At 40.2% G+C, this 15,996-nt stretch overlaps 1 protein-coding gene across 1 annotated transcript; it reads left to right on the top strand.

The window, feature by feature from the left end:
* The first annotated feature begins 2,706 nt into the window (after positions 1-2,706).
* LOC125899981 (histamine N-methyltransferase A-like) lies at positions 2,707-7,934 on the top strand. The gene is made up of 7 exons (XM_049594694.1): positions 2,707-2,830; positions 2,967-3,109; positions 3,960-4,012; positions 4,593-4,700; positions 4,840-4,970; positions 6,963-7,056; positions 7,391-7,934. The coding sequence occupies exons 2-7, from the start codon at positions 2,976-2,978 to the stop codon at positions 7,741-7,743; spliced, it is 873 nt and encodes a 290-aa protein (XP_049450651.1). The 5' UTR covers positions 2,707-2,830; positions 2,967-2,975; the 3' UTR covers positions 7,744-7,934.
* Positions 7,935-15,996: the final 8,062 nt, after the last annotated feature.

Below are 15,996 nucleotides of genomic sequence, written 5' to 3'. Positions count from 1 at the left end.
TGCGGAGGTCGGCTGTAGCCCTACACTGGCTGAACAACCAAAACTGTATTTTAATTATGGACAGCTGCAGCTACAAAGATGTATGTCTAGTAAGATAGCTGGTCAACAACAACACAGTACCACACAGCTCCTCAAGTCCTGAGTGGTGAGGAAAGAGCAGGCAATCCTCAGTCAAGATCACCCTCTATGGTGAGCATGCACAAGGTTTTAAACAAAGCCTTTTGTTATGATAAGTGTGTCACTTGTATTTTTTGATTGCTGGTGATATTGTTTGATGTTGCCCTTTAACTGTAATGTCTTCCAAGATAAGATAAGCCTTTACTGATCCCAAGACAGTAAATTTAGGTGTTGCTGCAGCACAAAGACAGAAATAAGTAGAAGGGAAGTAAAAGCATAAGTAGCAGTAGGCCTACTGCTGCTAACTGGTTAGCTCTGTCACCACATGAGCTAGCCTAGGGCTGAATCCAAATGCCCGCACTTCAACGTACTTGCAGGCTCCAGTCTACAAGGGGCCTCAAGCAGATTTTCTGTAGACTTTAAGAGAGTCCACTTGGGGTGCAGACAGGCCCCAGGGCAAGCCACTCACCCTTGCAGCAAATATATCCCAGTGGCTACTGCAGTGAGAAAATCCCCGGCGGCCCAGAAAGTATTTTCCCCGTTGGCCACCATTGTAAAACAGACGTCTGTAAAAGTGTTTACAGGACACCTTGACATGCTAACAAGGTCTATTATGAATCTTTTTATTCTGAATTTTTTAGCCATTGTGGATTTATAGATGTAAAACATTCCCCAAGCCGAACAAAATAGATTTCAAAATCTGTGACACCATCACAATGGAAAGTCTATGAGCCAACAGGAACATATTCAGAGGGCCATAAGTTAACCCAGAAGCTAGAAACCTTTTTTAATATGTGCCAGGCAAGCAACTCCACTGGAATGAAATGCTTTATAAGCTCAAGAAGGAATGAAAATACATTTTATTTTTGTAGCCTAGGCTGCTCAGTGTAATAGGGTAGAACGTTGGCCGAAAAACAACAAAAGAAGGGCCTCTAAAATAAGCAATTCCCAATTTTTCAGTCATAGTCGTGTCCTTATTTACAAAGATTTCTGTTTTTGACAATGTGTAACCAGTTATATAGAGATGTATGAATATATCTTTGTTCAGTCACAAAAAAGCTACACATTATATCTTGTTATCTGCAGGGACAGATGAGCAGACACTGTCCTTGGACTTATATGACATTAAGGCTATATAAATATGACAACAACAATAGTTGCCGTTTGAACGTTTCCACGGCAGCAAGTGAAACAGACTTGAGGTCTGTCTGTCAGCGGCTTGCAGTCTCTGCCTTCACAGACTTTAAGTGATGACAGTGAACATGTCACAGCACATACAACTGAAGTGTGTGAGGGCTCAGTCCGCAAGCTGAGAGGGTGATAATTTGGGTTCAGCCTAGCACTCGTGGTTTCACCTGCTGAGAAGTTGTCACTCCGCTGGGCTGTTGCTCCTCCTCATTTCCTGAATCCAGCAGAGTGCTGTTATTGTTATCATTGATGCTAATATTAGAAACAGTGTAGCATCAGCATCAAGTACTTTTTCCTTGCTGTATCTGATCTTTTCTGCTGGACCTTTTGTTTGTTTTTTTTTTTAACAAATGTATCCATCTAATTTACACTTATATTTCACATACTCCGCTTTTCCTGTCTTGATTTCATTTATTTCCGACTTGTCCTCTCCTGCTCAACCTCTGACATTACATGATGAACTGATCCACTTGAAGGGGTGGAGAGAGGCAATGACGGCCGGTACTACTGCATCTACAGTATGCACAGGCTTTTGACAATTTTGGGACCACGTAAGCCCTAATCAGATAGGCTGTTCCTACATCAAGTGGCCCACAGACAGTAGGTCTTTCTATCCTTTCTTTTTCCCTTCACAATTTTTGTCCTTTTTCCAACATTGCTTGTGTTGGTCTTATGGCCCATAAGGTGAGCTGGCCCATCAGAGTTGCCCAACGGCCATCCTGAGCCTGATAAGAGGTATATATTACTAGTAGAAGAATAGAAGAATAGAAGTAAAACTATAAAGGATACAACAGCAATTACTGACAAAGTCACGCCATAAAGTCACAATGGTGTCAGCAAGTCTGGTGGACAGCATTTATGAGAATAGTATAATGATATTATTTCAACTAAGTTAATCTTAACACTGTAAACTCATTCCTGTTGAAATTCATTAGTTGCCAGTATTCCTATATTACACTTCTATTTATATTCATATATATTCGACTGGTCATTCGTTCTGCTATGCACTTCAAATACCAGATGCCTCTCAGTCCAGGGCTCTGCTGGAACTGTCCCCTCTACATCTCTTTTATTCTACATTCTACACGTGTGCTTTTATTTATATGTATGTAAATATGTACACATGTATGTATATATGTGTGATGTGTATATATTTTTATCTTTATATTTTTATACTTGTAAGTGTCTGATGGCACCTTGGAGTTGTGAGAAAGCGCAATTTCGTTCCCATGTACTATGTGTGTGAAAATGACAATTAAGCTGAACTTGAGCTTGAACTTTTATTTTGGATTCCTGTTAAATAGTGATAAGGATTACTCTGTAACAGCCACTGTATTACAACATCAACTGGAATCTAACAGCACAGCTGCGGCTGGTCTGATGTATAGGCAAAGTTCATCTTTCAAGAGTTACGTAACAAGGGTTATATGAGGACAGCCACGCAGTGTGGGAGGGGAGAGTAAATCTGCAACTTAAAAGTGGGAAAAACAATTGACTCTCTGTCCTCACTCTCGGCATACTCAAGGTAACTGATGGATACTTTCAATGTATGATTGAAGTTTACCATAGTTATTTAAAGTTAGTTTTTGAATTCTTTTGCATGCATGCACAAGTCATTGTTAATTGTTTGTTTTAAAATAGCTATGTGTAATGCATTGCAGGAATCAGTCATGGCTGCAGAAGCAAAGCAGTCTTGTTACGAGGGAAGCTCTGTCCAAAGCTTCCAGTTTTACCTAGAACACTCAGGAGAACACGAGGCCATTCTCCAGTTTGTTCACAACAGCCTGCCAGGAGAATTTAAAAGGTACAAGAAGGAAGGCTGGGAGTGCTGAACTGCACTTTGTCCCATCTTTAAACTACTTTTGCAGCATACCAGTAGAGGTTGTTGGTGTCTTTTTTATGTCTTTTTTTTATTGGGTTTTCCAACAGAACATAGTTAAACAAAGGAGCATGCTATGCAGATGTACATATAGTCGGTCAGTTATAATTGTAGTATAATATTTTTTAAAGGCAGGTGAAGAGTCAACAGTTTAACTGGAAATTCTTTATGTCTGTTTGTGCAGTTTAAGACAAAGGATCAGCTTCCTCACCTTGAGTCTTTCCTTCATGACTTCTCTCATATGTTTGAAAATGTTCTTTCAAAGGTGGTGAAATTGGTTATTAATATTAATGCAGGAACAAAGCTGGCAGTAGTGCACAGTTATAATGCCCTTTTTCGTTGGTCAGAAGTCTTTTTTTTCAGCTTTGTTACCACTTTTGCCTGATTTTTCATGGCTTTTTGACTTTGTTGGGCTTCTATCTTGTACAGACTTGAGACTCTGCACTGTGTTAGAATAAGCAATGATTCTTACTAATAATGACATTCACAACTGCTTACAGGTTACACTGTAGTTTCTAATTTGACCACTGTAATTGTGACTGTCTGTAACTGGAGGGATGTGTATAAATACAAATGGATTGAAACTACTGGTAATGGACCTGAGGAGTGAGACATTGCAGTTTTGAATTTCTAACTTTTTTAATTTTTTAAGTCAGAAAACTCACCAATTTGGCCACAAAACAAAACATGATATATATACATTAAAAACAAAAAACAAAACAAAACAAAAAAAACATATATTTTAGTTTTCATGTACTGCTATGTGTTGATACAGAATTGCAGCAGGGAAAAGTAGCCTGGATGTTCTTGGTGTCGGGAGTGGTGGAGGTATGTGATCAGATAAAACAACTGCCAACTGTTGGCTAAACACATGTAATTTAGTGGTTTTTGTTCAGTAACTCACTGAAGTGCATTATGGCAAAAATCCATGAGTGCATCCATGTGCTAGTTATGTGTTTAAAGAAGCAGTTTTACGTAAAGACCAGAGGGAAATATACTGTTCCATGAGTTTTAAAGTAATGATGTCATTGAATTTTACTTAATTTTCTTTTTTTTTTTAAAAAAAAATGTCAGATTTACTGTTATCAGTCATATATTGAGGCATCACCGATGGGTTATAGGAGGACATATTGGTCAGAGAGCTTGTGTGCACCACTCAAGGTCAGTTTAGGACATAGATAACATGGTAACACACACACACACACACACACACACACACACACACACTGGACCTAGATATACTCTAATTTACAGCTCAACCTGAAATTTATTTTTTTTTATTTTTTTTTTTATAAATGTTTGCAATATTCCAAACAAATTAATTTTGTACATGAGGCTTTCACATTGAAGCAGCATTACACTGTGGCAGTAGGATTGCTGTGTCTAAAAACTTCCTGGTTTCTCCCAGGGGAGGTGGATGTCCAGATACTCACCCTACTGCAGTCAACAGTCCCTGGTGTCCCGATCACTGCTGACGTTGTGGAAGGCAGCTCTCAGCTCACAGACAACTTCAAAGGTATCGACATTTCATGACCCCACATGGTGAAATGTTTTTGTTAAATAATTTCTAGATTTCTGTTTGTTCATTCTCATACACTGTATACATAGTATATCTCAATGTTGTTGTTAATCCCTTTTTTATGTCCAACTTATAGCTCTGGTAGCAAAGACCACCAACCTTCAGAAGATCCCATTTGCTTGGCATATCATGCACAGTGAGGACTATGAGAGGCAAGTCAAAGCAAAAAGAGACATGAAGAAATTTGACTTCATACACATGATTCAGGTATTATGACCTATTCTGATTTTTGGATATTCAATTCAAAATTGATGTAATGACAAGAAAACTTAGGGATCACTTTTTTGCCTTGGGGCTTTGCATGTTCTGTCCATATTGTCTTGGTTAACCCTGTGAAAGTAAGGCAGAAGAAACAGTGCTGTTAACAGCTGGGAGAATGTGAGTGTCTCACTTTATGTGAACAATAAGGTTTTTTAAGTCCCCAGTAAGTCCTCTTCTGTGGCTTGAATTCATTTGGGAGCAAATCAGCGAAACATTTTCTGCCAAACAAAGTGTATAATGATCAATGCTATTAAAAGTCACATATGCTCTTTCCTCTGACAGAAGTGTCCCTGACAGAACAAAGGTTACAATATTGTAACCCTAGTTCTCTTAGAACAGGCGGAGCCCTCTACTACACTCTCTGTGTAATACTCCTCTAATCACGGGCACGCATTTGCACACTGAATCTGAATAAATTATCCAGCCAATCAGATGGTGCTCAAGGCCTTGGTGAAGGATGCCTTCCAGCCTCTGGAGCAGTCCTCTCTGAGGGCGTTGTCATTCAAGACAGCTTTGCCGCTTGCATTGACTTCAGCTAATATATCGTGTGAACTAACCGTCCTATTGGTGCACCCCATTTGCTTGCTGCTTTGTGTTGACTGTAGTGGGGCTTCTCTCAGACCTAATCCCTCCTTTGTTCCCAGGACCATAAGGAGTTCATTCAGGTCGAGTGATACAGTTAGATGCTTATTGCCTTGCAACCCGTGAAGGGAGGCAAAATTGCATCTGCTCTGCCCAGTTTGTGTGTTGGCATGTTGTGATAAATGCACAGCCCCCCGTCAGATGCACTGAGCAGCTGTTTGAGGTCTGTCTGTTAGTGGCTTGCAGTCTCTGCCTTTGCAGGCTTATAGTTATCACAGTGAACACATCACCACATCACAGTCCATACAACTGAAGTCTGCAGTCCGGCGATGGTGTGGCCATTAAGGCCCTACCCATGAAATGCCTTGCAAGATGGCTTTATGAGTGCATCTCCCAAGCCTGCAGGCAGGCGGGCAGGGACCCTTCCTCTGTGGTCCTCGCACACTCCACACGTGGTATGGTAGTGTCCACAGGGGGGTGAGTGTTGAGGACACATGTACAGCAGCATCATGGTCTATGCCCTGTCCATTCAAACGATTCTATCTCTTGAACATGTCAGGCTCCTTTTCATTGTCTGTGCTCGTTTGAAAGACACAGGACTGGTGAAAAGGGTTGGGTGTATGTCAACTGTGGTGCACCTGACCCCCCTCTGGGAATGATACATGTTTCCATGCTCCTTGATGACCTGAGAAATGTGGTGTGTCTATTGCTTGTCTTTTGACCCCTGCAAGATTAGGCCAAGGCTCTACCCAGTTAGGTTGCTTACCACCTGGGTGAGCTGGGGCCCCTTTCTTCTCTGCTGTGGCAGCCTAGGTTTTAGAGAAGCAGTCCAGCTATGGTGAATAACCTTAAGCCAGTCAGGATCAGTGTAGCTGGATCGTTGTTATGTTGTGACAGGGCATTCATTCATCTGGCTCCACTCACTGTACCCATAGAGTCCAGCAGAGGGCGGAGCCTGTGTGAGATAGAACAAAGTTTTCAATATTGTAACCCTAGCTCTATTAGCACAGGCTGAGCTCTCTACCTAGGAGTTCTGTCACTCCAATGCTGCTCGCTGAAGAGGGTGTAGGATGAACGCTGGCGGGCAAACCACCTCCTTAAATACTGTGGGTTCCGCACGTTCAGGCAGGCACGTCCTGACTGACTGGCTACATTTATTCAGATTCAGTGTGCAAATGCCTGCTTATGATTGGAGGAGTAGTATTACCCATAGAGTCCAGTAGAGCGCGGAGCCTGTGTGAGATAAAACCACATGATAATTTATGAAAAACACTCAACAAACTGTGCGCTTGTTTGGATGCAAGCTTCAATCCAAAAGGTCAGGATAAAATTTTCCAACAACTCTCTCCTCAACAGATGATCTACTATGTGGATAACCTCGCAGACACCATCAAGTTTTACCACAGCCTTCTGAAGAACAATGGCAGGCTTATGATCATCATTGAAACAGGTAAGTAAAACTAAGTTCTCAATAGTGCTTCCTGTCCATCATCCTCCTAACTTGTGTCTTAATTTCTATTGAAGAGCAAAGACATTTATCAATCTGCATCATGCTTCATTCGCCCAGGCTGAAAGATTTATCTGTTTTTGCTGGAAGTATGGTGCCTTCTTCGGTTTTTCTGTTGAGGATTGTTGATGCTATCAGACCTCTTGACTGCTCTATAAGAACCATAGATGACTCTTTCTCTTAGATGGGTCTCTATTGACCTTATCCTAACAAAATAACATCAGTGTTATGTTGTTGTTTGACAATATATTTGCTTTGTAATTACTGTATTCTTTAGCTAACGGTGGCTGGGACACCCTGTGGAAGACTTACAAGAAGGAGCTCTGTGTCCAGGACATCACAGAGTATCGCTCATCGGGAGAGGTTATCGCCTGCCTGAAGAGCCAGGGTCTGAAATATGATGAGCACCCCATTCCCAACAGTTTCGATATCTCTGAGTGCTTCAATCCAAGCAGCCAGACCGGACAACGTCTACTGAATTTCATGACAGCGACAGATAACTTCCACCAATCCTTCACCCCAGAGATCAGAGCAGGCATTTTAGACCTTCTCAGAAACAAGTGCAGCACTGAAAAAGATGGCAGGGTGGTTTTCAACAGTCACATGAGCTGCATTCTTGTTCATGCTTAAGTTTCTCCTATGGAAAAATGTTCATACATTCTGATTCCCCCTCTTGCATTAACTTTACCCTGCCATATGATTAAAAAAAGTACAGCATATTTGCCTGTTGATAAGGTTAAGATAACCATGTGCAGATGTATTCCCCTCATTCACTCTGTATGTGTACCAAAATGATCAATAAAAAAACAATTCAATTACTATTTGGTGATAAAAATCACTTCTACACTTAAATAGTAAATCTATTGTATATGAAGTCACTCATCAGAGAAGTGACAATTAGCCGAATCCAGTGGCATAACATGCATTTGATTAACCCTGGGGATTTGAATTATTGTTAATGTTTATAAATGAAATGATGAATCAAAGTTTCATTGTTTACTAAAGAAATATTTCAAACTTAATATCAGTTGTAAATAAGTAAAGTTAAACAAAATACAGACTACAGATACAGTATAAAAAAATTATCTTGAGAAAATAATACACTGAATATAACTTGCATACTACAACTTTGGAAGTGATAAAACACAATGGCTGTGTCTGAAATCTCATTCTCTACTCCATGTATGACATGACATTCAACAATTTACATTCAGCTGCAAATTGAGTTGCAAATTTTGTTCACATATATTATCTTGTATCCCTCAACAACAGAAAAAAATGATATTGTCCACAAGATGGAGCTGTACACTGCATACATCAGTATGGTGCAATTTTAAAGTTGGCAGTGAAGATCTGGGGACAAGAAAAGGGAACAATGAGTCTGCATCACAAACAGGATGATGTGCTACACACCTCCAATGGACTGTTGCCTGTGAATGCATAAAACAGAAGGAAGCTGGGCATTTCCAGCTTAGTTCAGAACTTTATAATAAGGCATTCAACCATGTTAATAAGGAAATAAAGGCAAGCAACAGTGAATGTGGACAGCTCAATAGTTTAGTTAGTACACCTTAATGTTTTTCTAAGGTCAGATACCACTCTCTTGTCTGCGGGGCAAATGTAAATCATCAACCAGGGGGGAACTGTTAGGTAACCAAATCCACATGCACCTCTAAAGCTCACATAAATTTGAACAAATACTGGAAACGTTGGTTTTTGTTGCATTAGGCTGTACAAAGATGTGTACAAAGGGAGCTTGATGCATTTTCTTAGGGAAATTCCAAAAAGAAATACCAAAATATCCAATGTTGTGGATGTAATTCTCTTGTTTTGTTTAATCCACTTCAGCCATCTTTTTATCTATCAGTTTAAGAAAAAAAACTGATCTGGAGTTGTACTCATGATCAACTTTTTATTGGGTTGTTTTTAAGGCTTTAGGTTGTGAGTGCCATGACAAGTAACACCAGATACATCTGCGTTTTGACATCACCCACACTTATATCCATTGCAAACCCACAAACTGAGATTATAGCTCATCACAAAGTCAATGAAAAAGTGTTAACCCTTTGTTACCTGCACAGTATTACAATATGCTCAGCCAGCTGGATTGTTGTTTGATTCTACTGTGGTTGGTATACCGTGCTCTAGCAGCAACATGGTAAGTCAAGCCATGATCTTATGAAAAACTAACTACAATGATACTGTGGCCCTGGCAGCAAGGCCAACCTGTGATGGGCCTCGCCCTCAAAATAAGCTGTGTCTTGTGCTACACTCAACATCGCTCATGTGCGTGTCTGTACTGGATATGAGAGAAAAAGCTCTGTTTCTCCCTCTGTTCAGCTCACAGTCCTTTTGTTACTTCTGACAGGTTGTCAGTCCTTTGTTCCTGCTTTGCATCAACAACCTTAATCAGCCTTATTACTGCTCAGTGGTATCACAGCTGTTCATTTACTGCTTATGCCGAACCAACACTTCCTGGTGCTGCTGCAAGGTAAACAACACCTTAAAAACGCGTTTTCTTGTGGAAACCCATTTGCACTGCGCCAGCATGGCTCACACGTTTACAGATGATCTTGGCTCGACTCGAGTTAGATCATCTTTCTCTACTTCCATTATCATTATATCATTAATGCTAGTTATGTAACCCTGCTTGGGAGTGCACGCTCACTCATTGGGTCCCTAAACAGGGCTACTAACTAGGTGGTAGCTAGCTTCAGTTTGTGACCAAAACAAATGATCTTTTAAGGCATATTTGAAATCAGACGGATTGTTTTATTAGAAGTTTAGAGCACCTTTGTTTGTCTGGAGGGACAACTATTATGCTTATAGATGTCCAATATAAATACCGCCAGAGAGAGAGCTAAATTAGTCATGAAAAGAACATTTTTAAAACTTGAGCATCCCTGTGATGCTGTTCACCATGACGCCAGCAGATGGTACTACATGTCTGAGAATATAGCTGATCCTGTTTCTGCGCTCCATTGCAATATCTCCAGTAGATGGCACTCTGACCTTACTTTTAGATATGGTACTACAGCCAAGAGTGACAACACTTGACTCTTATTAAACAAAACCCAAAATAGTATGCCTAATGTGTGGAAAATAATTCATTTAGTGCCACTTGTTATTGGACTCCTGTACTTTCTGTTCCCACTCAGCAAGCTAATACGAACACATTTCCAACAGTAGCACAAACACACAGTGTCTGCTGTGGCTGCACGCGCACACAATCACGTCAAACCGCAGAGGTCTTGTCTCAAGCTCTCTTGCAAATGTATTCTGGCTGCTCATTTACCTCATTAGCTTTAATAGATCAGTAATTGAAATTCATCAAAAATTCTTGTCAGTGCACTCCCCCCTGATGTCAGTGGGCTTTCAGCACCTGCTCAGGCTCCATTACCGGGGGTCCTCGCTGGGCCCTCTCATACCACAGAGTGACAGAGCATTAGTCACAGAGATAATCAACCTCAAGACACTGTTTGCCGCTAATGCTTTTCAAGAACTATTTACTTCACATGCCAGTTGGTGTCTTATCATAGTTATCATAGAAGTTTCTGCTAGATAAATGTGATGAAATGTTCACAGATCACCTTGTTTTCGAGGTGACTGATTATACTTAAGAGTGCTGAACAGCTGGATATTTTCATATTGTTAGTTGCATATTGTTGTTATTTACCGCTGCCTGCTTTTTGGCTGATGGTATAATGACATGCTGCGTCTCCCCAGAGTGTGTGATGTACATTCAGTTTTTCCTATGTTGCTCATCGGCTTTGTATCAGGCAGGCAATGCTGTAAAAACAGTGGTCGGGTCATGAAATACTGAATCAATAAATACTTTTTTTACCACTATGTACAGGTCAGATCTTGCAGCTGTGCCAAAATGTTGACACGGTTGTAAGAAGCATCCAGGTGAAAGCCTTCTTCAAAAAAGAGGCAACTTTCGTCAGTCCATCTGGCCAGCTATCAGAGCTGAACCTCCAGCCTCCGGCTCTAAGGGTGCTCATCAGTGTACCTTCACACTGACTATAATGAGGAAACAGGCCATGTGTTCAAAGCGTGAATATATTTTTATTATTTTGTCTTGACCCTAATATGCTGTTATTTTTTTTTCATCATTTTATAATGTAGTGATGCACACCGTATGTGCAACGTGCAACATGTGTTTGTAGGCCTAGGCTTAATTGAAAATGTATAGACTACAAATGTCTTCGCAGCATGTCTACCTATTTCCTTTCAGTGCTGAGGCTTAGTGCAGAGAAGATACTTGACTTCTGGTGAGCCAAGGTTGACTTAATTCTCCTGGAATAAATGAAATAAATTAAGAGTTTTGTGAAGGTTTGGTGTCAAAAGGACACAAAAAGCAAGACATATTAAAAACTTGCACAAAGCATTTTTCTTTATAATATTTAACACACACTTGACCATCCAAACATCTTTACACCAACTAACACCTTAACTGTATAGAACAAAATCATTAACAATATGAAAGTGAAGAATATTGCAATTTTGATGCTGCAGCATGTACTCCATGCTGATTACAGAAAAAATAACATAAAAGCTGAAATGATACACCGTTAACCTTCATCAATTGTGACATTATTTGCCAATCATTTTTCATCTCTAAATTTTATGTAAACAAATTACCACCCTTAATATTAAATCTAATAATCTAATCCTGGTTAACATCTGCACATTTGTGATGGCACTGCCTTATTTTTAAAGACAAAACAGTGATGGCATTTTGGTATTTTATCTTCTATAATATGGGTCCTCTCCTCTGTATGGCGAGCCAGTCTTCTATCAGCCATCATGTCAGTGTGCAGACCTCTCTGAGACCAGAGCAGGACATACACTGGCCCTAAAATACATCACACACACTTTAATGGGCAGAGGCTGCGGCTGGCCCGTGAAATATAGCTCTGATACCAGTCCTGTAAATGGCTAGCCTCTGCGGCGTATTTCATTCTGGAGAATTAGTCCTGTTTAGCAGCTGCTGTTATATAGCAGCTGTCCTCCACAGGTCTGAGTCCGGCAAAATATGGCTGTTTGATTGATGATTCCAAGGATTTTTTTTCTTTTCCTCTTAAAATTCTGTCCCACATCAGTCAGATCACTATAAAACAAGGATGAAGGAAGTTGCAGAATTCTGTCTTTTTCTTTCTCTCAATGAGGTTGAATTGTGCTGCGGAGAAGTGATCTCATAGCTTTGCAGGTTTAAATCAATCCAAGGCGACTCACCACAAATCAGAAAGGGTGGAATGGGTTTACCTTTGTCTGTCTCATTAATCTAGTGATTCAAGGCCTCATAGTCTGATTTTCGGGACTGTTCCTGTGGGTGTGAATATGGAGAGCTGCTACAGATAAGCAATGGCACCATATTTACTTTTGCATGCCACATATTGCACCATTAGTGTGAGAGATAAACCAGGCCAAAAATGCCACTAATTGACCCCTTCTGTTCATATCGTGATCAATTACAGATAACACAACACATTTAGTGAATTCATAAATTATATATTCCAGTTCAGGCCTTTTCGTTTTCGTGCTGCAACTGTGAAACTTCTCCTGATGAGAGGAAGAGTTCAAGCAAAAAATAGTCGACTTCAGAAGAATTTTCTACGTGCCTGACAAACGGTGATAACAATTTTGAGAAACAACTTGATATTGACTCTAAGCCATGCTCTTTTAAGCCCATATTTGCTCATTTGATAAAAGTGACAGTGACTCTCACTGTCACTTGTTCACTTTGTCAACTGAGAGAGTTCCTGAGGGTAAGATCCTCGTTAATTACACTCAGTGACGTTTACCCTCACTAAACGCCCCAATTCCCCTCACATGGTGCAGTGTTCGGGGCTGTGCTTGTCATTTACTGTTGTGAGATGTGGAATAAAAAAAGAAGAAAGCCTTATGTATTGTCAGTTTTATTGCTCATGTAGTTTATGCTCAGATTAATGAGGTTAGATTAATATATTGGTTATCAGTAATGTCAGTTTATCAACTGACAGAGCTTCCTTCATGACATTATGGGGGGAAAGTATTTCTAAAAACATGTTCTTTTATATGATTATATAATTATGTAACACCAGGTTCGGTGAGTCATTCCATTTAACTTTAACGTATCCCCAGAGTTAGTCACTGCATTGGTGATGTGGGTCAATCTGCATTAAAGAGCTGCTCCCCCTGCAAGAATTTAATTAGTCCGGGATTCAAAGGGAAATAAATAAGTTCATGTTTAGAGGTTTAGTGATGCCGTTGCAGAAGATAAGCATGGAAGTCTTTAGTAAACATTATATTCTGGCACATTAACTGTCCAAATTAAAGATGCTGAATTTTGCCACATTATCGGAGACTTCAGTGTATCGGCAGAGGCCTTTAAAAACCCTTATCAGCTGAACCCTACAGATGATATCTGCTGTGTTTTATTACTGTTATTACTGAGGATGATGTCTGTCTCTCCTGCAGCTATGTTAGTGAACAGATACAGGACTTAAAAACTGATCATGACACAGAGAAATCCTGCCAGAAGTTAATGCCAGTAGCAGGGATATTTGTACTTAATCCCTGTCATGAGAAAAAGAAAATAAGACCTTACATTTCCCTGCAGATCTGCTGTGGCTTTATTGTTCTTCAGTGCATTAATCAACTAGTATCTCGTCTTTTGCTTTTATTAAATGCCGTTTCTGGCCCACATCCATTCATTGGATCTTAAATATCCTCCCTCTCATGGGTGCGAGCTTGATTGTGCATAGGAAATGAAGTTGGAAAGTTAGGAGCTCTATTTAAAGTGCGGGTCCCTGGAGCGGCCCCTCTGTCTTAATAACTTACGATCAGGATCCCCGGGTCCTTTCCATTTTATTTCGCCTCGCCGGTGTTCCCGACTAAACCCATTCTAATGAAATGTTCTGCTAAATTGTCAAACGGTCCTGTTTTCCATCCATAAAAAAAGTGTTTACAGCCCTGGTGAGAACCCAAACACAATAAAGATGGTTGTTTAACTTGATAAATCACAGTGCAGGTGAATGGGGTATATGCTATCTCATTTAGGAGCTGTGAGTCACTATTAAGCTTGCTCACTTCAAATAGAGATAGGGGCTGTATGAGGAGTTTCCCCTGCAACACTGACTACTACTTAGAATCAATGCAAATGTGTGCACAGTATTTCCTACGCAGATTTTCTGTCACTCTGAACCACATTTTTTTATGTTCTTTGTGCACTTTTATTTTTTTCTCAGCTGTTAATTGCAGCTCTAATCAACAATTAAATTCCTGCACAAAAAAAACAGGCAGATGGTTTGCAACACAGGCAACCAAGTTGTGAACATATGCATTTGTGATGTTGATATAAAAACATGGTGGGATTATCAAATTCCAGGGCTTTGGTATCATTAAACATTCACACACTTAGGTCGGGTTTCCCTGAATAAAATCATGATGGATTAACAGATGCCACTCAACACCTTACTACATGCAGCATTGCTCAGATATTTGTGTGTGTAGCATTTTTTTTCCCCTCTCTCAGTTCACACAAGGTTCGATTCCACTAGCAAATCAATACAGGTATTGATGGGCGTCAGATAAAAACCATTATGGCAACCAGCTCTAATTCTTCAGCTGAATTGATTTCATTTTAAATGATCCATGTACATCCAGTGGAGCACACCACCGCTGTGAGTGTGTTTTACCTTGACTTCATGCGAGAGAGACGTTATTCATCACCAAGAGAATGTCCCTTCTTCACACCCCAATAAAAAGCAGAGTAATGAAGCTTCTGTGGATGCTGTCACCCCAACACTGCTTTATAAAGGATGACACAATTATATTTTACCAGCTCACCAAAAATGCTGACAAGCCCTGGTTCAATAAAACGCAATCTGTACTGAGAGAATCATGCTGGTTTCTTTGCTCTGGAGTCATAGCTCATGAACTACAGGGTGTCGTTGCCTTGGGATGCTCCTCAAAGAACATTTTCTCCTCACAATTAAGCCAGAAAAAAAGTGTTGATATTAGGGCAAAGAATGATACATCAGTATTGTTTTAGAGAGGTTCGGTCTTGTCATACTCCCTTGTATCCTGTGCAACACATCTCGCAGGGGAAATAGCTTCACAGGTCTTTTCATTGGCTAATTTGAACTCTACATTTTCCCCTCTCAGAAATGCATAAACAGGCATGACATTTGCCTCTGAGCAAACAGAGGCTAATGCTGCATTACCGTCAATCAGTCAACTTGGTAAATGTTTGTCTAAGTATGATGGATGATGTGTCGACAACATTAAAAGGCGACCGCTTCCTAAACCTGAAATCTTGCATATTCAGAGACAGCCGGCATGATGCTCCAGACAGCCGACCGCCGACGCCCTGCTGCTAGATGCTTACCAGCAGCAGGATATGGCTGCTTCTTAGCGGACGGCATGTTTTTTTCCTTGGAGAGAGACACATCTGGCCTTGGATAATCTCTCCTTAGTCTTCTACTGTTTAATACATGCAAAGCTCTGCTCCATGTAATTCCCCAACTGCTCTTTTTTTCCTCCTGACAAGGGTAAAAAGGCCAGTAGTATGAAGTATATTGCATGTGTTTTAACCCACTCTCACTGTTGCTAGCCTGACAGTAGTTTGTCCATGCAAAAGTGACTGAAACATTAACGGGAAGCAGAACAAGAATTACATAACTGCTTCCTATTAAATCTATATTTTATTCCATTCCTGATGCTTTAAAAAGCCGAGCCAAATTAAAAAAAATGAACAAAACACAATAGTCAATGGCAGCTCAAAATGTGGTCCTGCTGTATAGTTATTCATTAGCATTGTTGATGGCGTGCAAGTAATCCATAAACATGTCATAATTATGCTTTGTGAAAGGAAATCAGGACAAAATTGAGATTGAG

Source organism: Epinephelus fuscoguttatus, linkage group LG13 (genome assembly GCF_011397635.1).
Source record: "Epinephelus fuscoguttatus linkage group LG13, E.fuscoguttatus.final_Chr_v1".
In the NCBI taxonomy this organism is placed as follows: domain Eukaryota; kingdom Metazoa; phylum Chordata; class Actinopteri; order Perciformes; family Serranidae; genus Epinephelus; species Epinephelus fuscoguttatus.
Note: the sequence above shows the minus strand (reverse complement) of the source record. Positions and strands in the feature narration are given on the sequence as shown.